Source organism: Pristiophorus japonicus, chromosome 19 (assembly GCF_044704955.1).
Source record: "Pristiophorus japonicus isolate sPriJap1 chromosome 19, sPriJap1.hap1, whole genome shotgun sequence".
Classification (NCBI taxonomy): domain Eukaryota; kingdom Metazoa; phylum Chordata; class Chondrichthyes; family Pristiophoridae; genus Pristiophorus; species Pristiophorus japonicus.
In genome coordinates, this window is record NC_091995.1 from 49,078,534 (window position 1) to 49,084,569 (window position 6,036).

Below are 6,036 nucleotides of genomic sequence, written 5' to 3' on the forward strand. Positions count from 1 at the left end.
CTCAAAGGTTTGTCACCATCCTCCACCTGCTCCACGATGACATGTATGCCGTGATCCAGACCAATAAATCCATCACAGACCCATTGCACATTCAGACCGGGGTTAAGCAGGGTTGTGTCACCACACCAATGCTTTTCTCGATCTTCCTTGCTGCAATGCTCCGTCTCACCCTCAGCAAGCTCCCCGCTGGAGTGGAGCTAAATTGCAGGACAAACAGGAATGTGTACAGCCTCCACCGCCTCCAGGCCAGATCCAAAGTCGTCCCATCGTCCATCATCGAATTACAGTATGCAGATGACGCTTGTGTCTGCGCACACTCGGAGGCCGAACTCCAAGCCAGCGTCAACACCTTCACTGAGGTGTACGAAAGCATCCGGCCTTACACGAAACATCCGTAAGAGAAAGGTCATTTACCAACCTGCCCCCGCCACACAGCACTGTCCCCCAGTTACAAAAGTCTCGACAAGGCCTTGGACAATGTGGACCATTTTCCATACCTTGGGGGCGTACTGTTAACAAGGGCAGACATCGACAACGAGGTCCAACACCGCCTTCTGTGTGCCCATTGAGTCTTTGTCGCCTGAGGAAGAGAATGTTTGAAGACCAGGACCACAAACCCGGCACCAAGCTCATCGTCTACAGAGCAGTCGTGATACCCACTCTCCTACATGGCTCCGACACATGGACTACGTAGAGCAGGCACCTCAAAACACTGGAGAAGTACCACCAGCGCTACCTCTGCAAGATCCTGCAAATCCATTGGCAGGATAGGCACACCAACGTCAGTGTTCTCACTCATGCCAACATCCTCAGCATCGAAACACTGACTACATTTGATTAGCTCATTGGACAGGCCACATAGTCCCCATGCCTGACAAGAGACTCTCAAAACAAGTGCTCTACTCGGACTCTGACATGACAAGCGAGCGCCAGGTGGGCAGCGAAAATGTTTCAAGGACACCCTCAAAGCCTCCCTGAAAAAATGTAACATTCCCACCCCAACATCTGGGAATCCCTGGCCCAAGATCTCCCAAAGTGGTGGAAAATCACCCAAGAAGGCGCTGAACACCACGAGCCTCTTCGCCGAGAGTAAACTGAAGCCAAGCATCAACAGCGGAAGGAGTGCACAGCAACCCAGGCACCAGACCCACCCATTCTTCAACCACCATCTGCCCCAACTGTGACAGAGACTGTAGGTCCCGCATTGGACTTTTGAGGCCCCTGAGAACTCATTTTTAGTGTGGAAGCAAGTCATCCTCGATTCCGAGGGAGTACCTATGATGATATAATATAGATTAAAGATAGAGAAAATTATTGATGGAACTAAGATCTAAAAAAAGCTATTCCATCACAATTATGCACAATTGTTCCATCAAATGCCTCGCATGAATCTATAAATAAATATCCTCAGCTTCAGGAGTCTTGTAGCATGACTGTGGAAATGGAGATGTCGCAATATTTTGTTTTGAACGTATGATGCAAGTAATTTTCTAGAGTCCTTAATCTTTCAATGGACAAAACCATTGCAAAATATCCATGATCAGTATGAGTGAATAGACTCGTTTAAATCTGTTTGTTCGAGTGACTGTAAACAATCCCAATTATTGTGCAATGCTCATGTGTCACGAGGTTTCCCTTAGGTATAAATACGAGCTTATTTTGAAAGCAGAATTTCTGCCTGTCCACAGCACTAACTGGCAACTCGCTTCTCTCCGAATATGGGACAGCCGGTAATCATACAGATAGAAAACATTTACTATCCGATTCTTGCAATAATTGGTCTTCCTGGTAAGCCGCTTATAATCAGTTAATGCTCATCTTTAACAGTGCTTCACTATGTCACTGCTCCTGCTGGCGGTGTAATGATATGATCTGTTTGTGTTGATGTATTTTATTTGCAGACTATAATTACCGGCATCAAAGAAACAACTCAAATGGCTCCAAGGTTCTGTCATATTGTTAATGTAACAACCTGAGAGGAAGCTCAGTTTGCTCTGACTATTTAAATTCAGCTATTTAGTGGAGATGCCTTGGCCGTGATAGACATTCTTGTAGTTCTGCTGCTGGGACAATTATTTGTATCGGATGGGGTGGCCAAAACAGCAATTCCTGAATGGATTCCCTGAGATTGTTCAAGAAAAGGAAAAGGAATATATTGTTATATATTGTGAATCCAGGAGAAATAGAAGAGATTCTCCCGCACTCACAACATTGAGCTCAACAACTTCACACTACAGCCTCTTCCCCTACATTTTTACAAGGGAGCTGTTAATGTGTTTGCCATTCCCATTTATACCTCTTCTAGACTTATCTTTTGTTTCATTACTTCTTCCATTAGCGCCTCCTTTTGCTTTGTATTGCATACCTTTTGTCATGTAATCTCCCTTGCCTTGCACAGTATCACAGACCTTTCCTTTTGCTCTTTCCTCAGCCCCGACACTTGTTTAAAATCTGTTACATTTTGTAATTTCTCCAGTTGTGACAAAGGTCACAGACCTGAAACGTTAACTCTGTTTATCTGCCCACAGATGCTGCCTGACGTGGTGACTATTCCCAGAATTTCCTGTTTTTATTTCAGATTCCAGCATCTGCCGTATTTTGCTATTGAAAATTAATTTTGTTGCGGGTCCTATCGGCCAGTTTGATAAAACAAGAGTTAAATAATTCAAATCAATAATACACTTTTATCCTCTGTTGGGAGTTTATTTAAACGTTAATTCTTTACGAAAACGGGGGCAAAGTGAAGAACGTGTCACACATCAAGCACAGATTAACGGTAGATAAATTGGGATATAATCATTAACTAGGATGTCCGGACCGTCACAGGGATTTCCAATGTTATGTTTGCACAAACTGCAGTGCGCACAGCTTACGTTTCCAATCTTGGCAGAGATTTGGATTTGAGACAAAATCCATTGCTTTTTGCAATATTCATCTCAGGCTGAACGCCAAAGAACCGTTTTATATCGTTAAGTGGGGAACAATAATTATTCTCTGGAAGCGTTGTCGAGCTGAAACATTAATTCTGTTCCTCTCTCCCCAGAACCTGCCTGACTTGTTGAGTATTTCAAGCATTTTCTGCAATTATTTCAGATTTTCTACACACAGTGTTTTGCTTCTGACAATAATTTCACTTAGATTCCAATACACAGCATAAAATATATTCAGGATAATTGTTGAGAGAATATTTAAGAAGGGTTACTCATGCAGCAGCAGCTATCTGGGGGTGGACATTCTTGGGCGGAATGGCAGGGGCTGCCTGTTATACCCCCCTCCCGACAGTCAGCTCCATTGGTCGAAGTAACTTGACATTGAGTGGGCAGGCAACGGGCATTACCACCCAAGACAATCCTGGTCATGTGAGAAAAGCACAGTCATTCCTTCAAGAGTCCCGCTCACCGCTTGATGTACATAACCGTTGCACGTTATTATTCAACTAAACTTGAAATGCGCTTTAAATGTTTGCATCTGAGGCAAACCGGCGTCCACATTTCCAATAATAATGGATATATCTCCAAAATTCCCTCTGCCCATGCTCAGGCCCCACACACCATCGTCATTATGCGTCTACTGTGAAGTAAACAATTCTGGCCGTACATAGTTGTGGCACAATGCAAACAGCATTGTTTGTCAGTATATTGTCCACATGAAACAATGTATCACTGAGCAATCTACCTTGATTGGTCATTTGCTGAAGATAAGCATGGCAAGGACACCATGTTGGAATCCTCACCTGCCTCCAGAAGATTAAACGACAGGATATGGCAAGCAGAATACTGTTATCACGCTGAGTCCTACAATGCATCATAATTGGGAATATTTGCAATGAGGACAAACGAGGAAATTAAAATGAGGCGACTTGAATTGCGGCCAACATTCAGAAAAGCCCATTTTTGGTCCGCTGGAAAGTTAAAAATCCAACTATGTCAGTCACTGCAGCATTCTTTTTTCTGAAGTAACTAAAAATAAGTTAGTGATGTGTATCCATAAAGAAATGCAAGTTTTCTCAATTATGAGGTTTCTCCGTCAGATTGGGAAAATTAGAGAGATTTGAGTTATAAAAAAACTTGCCATGAATTTTATTCAAATAATTATCGACTGATCCTCCTCTCAGAGTAACGAGAGCTAGTAATTTAATGTTCACCTTTTTGCAGCTAATTTGGTGACAATCGTCATTCTCTCCCGTGGAAAGTGCGGTCTCTCCAAATGCATCACCCGTTACCTGGTGGCCATGGCAGCGGCTGATCTAATGGTCCTGATTAATGAAGTGATTCTGTATGAGATTAACGATGCTTATTTCCCAAATTCATTCCTAAACTATTCCCCGATTTGTAGTCTCAATCTCACCCTGTGTTATTCTTTTATTGACTGCTCTGTCTGGCTAACGGTGGCTTTCACCTTTGATCGATGTATCGCTATTTGTAACCAAACGTTGCGAACAAAATATTGCACCGAAAAAACTGCAGCTGTGGTGATAGCAGTGGTGTGTTTCTTAAGCGTTTTAGAAAATGTTCCAATCTACTTTGTATTTGAACCTCGGGAAATAATTCACAATGAACCATGGTCCTGCTGTGTAAAATCAAACTTCTACACCTCACCCTTATGGCAAGCGTATTTGTGGTTTGAAACAATTTTAACCCCATTTGCCCCATTTGTTTTGATCCTGCTGCTCAATGCACTGACCTGCAGGCACATTGTACTGGCCAATAGAGTGAGGAGGGGTCTCCAAGCAAACAGCAATGTTCAGAATCACACTGATCCAGAGATGGAGAACCGAAAGAAATCCATCATTTTACTGTTCACGTTATCTTACAATTTTATACTATTATGGATGGTAACTTTTATCGTTTTTATATGTGTGCAATTTACAGATACTCAATTGATGAATGTAAATTATAAAGACTCTTTCACCATTGCGGAACTATCCGGGTATATGCTGAGGTGTTTGAGTTCTTGCACAAATACGTTTATTTATGCAGTGTCCCAGAGCAAGTTCAGAGAGGAATTGAAGAATGTGATCAGGCATCCTCTGGCTTTCATTAATAATTAAATCAAAAAAGTTAAATGATCCACAAACTAAAGTGGAACGACATCCATTGGAAACGGGCAGTAATTGTTCAACTAACATAAACAAATAGGAATCTCTAAAGGAAATGGAAGCTGCCATCTGTTTCCCATATTAGATGTCATATTGTAGGTGATAAAATATGCTTGGGATATTATCAACTTTTGCCGATAGTTTAAGATAAGTGATGCCAGATATGAACAAACAAATAAGATATTTCAGATCCGCATCTGCTGATAGACTGAGATGAGGAAGGATGAGAGGAGGCGTGAGTGGAGCATTAATGTCGGCGAGGACTGGTTGGACCGAATGGCCTATTCCTGTGCTGAGTATTCTGTGTGATTCTATGTCAAACCAGAGTCATATTTTCCCTTCCTATTTCAAATCATGCAAATTATAACACGCAAAAAAATCTAGTTTTGTTACTGAATCACAGCAAACAAATCCTATCAGACGTTCCCAACATACACACTTTAGGAATCATCGCTAATATCAATTCGGAGAAGGAAGCAGTGAAGGTTTCCCAAAATAATCGAAGGGCGTTGAGACAGATTGCAATGCCTAAAATAGTTGCCCTGACTGGGGTCAGCGGCGTCAGTTCCATCTGAGGGTGTAGATTTCGGAAACAAGTTTGGAAAGGAATTTTGGAATGTTTATGAAAATACCATTCAAGTTGCACAAAGTGGACAATCTAACTTTCATATTCAAATCTAGCAGCTCTTCCCGCCATCCGCCCAACACCCTCTCCCAATCCCAGCAACAGCTGCTGTGAGAATCGTAAACCCTTTGGGAACAATCTGAATGTACATCATCATTTTAATATGATCCACACTAAAATTCATCGTTGACCAAATGATGAAATATCCAAAAAGGTGACGGTCATTAGGGGACTGTGCCATATTTCTAAAATAACTTGGCTTCAGGCAGGGCTACTTCCCATTGACTGGAGGGGTGTTACAGGGTCCCACTCC

General features: G+C 42.3%; 1 protein-coding gene across 1 annotated transcript; it reads left to right on the plus strand.

Annotated features, from left to right (window-relative positions):
* Positions 1–1,718: 1,718 nt before the first annotated feature.
* On the plus strand, positions 1,719–5,050 carry LOC139230214 (probable G-protein coupled receptor 139). The gene is made up of 2 exons (XM_070862052.1): positions 1,719–1,788; positions 4,155–5,050. The coding sequence occupies exons 1-2, from the start codon at positions 1,719–1,721 to the stop codon at positions 5,048–5,050; spliced, it is 966 nt and encodes a 321-aa protein (XP_070718153.1).
* The last annotated feature ends 986 nt before the right edge of the window (positions 5,051–6,036 follow it).

What these genes read in the sequence shown, in the direction of transcription:
- LOC139230214 (XM_070862052.1), top strand. Translation starts at nt 1,719, where the DNA reads ATGGGACAGCCGGTAATCATACAGATAGAAAACATTTACTATCCGATT. An exon ending in TGCAATAATTGGTCTTCCTG is followed by an intron (nt 1,789 to 4,154) that starts GTAAGCCGCTTA and finishes ACCTTTTTGCAG; the next exon opens with CTAATTTGGTGACAATCGTC.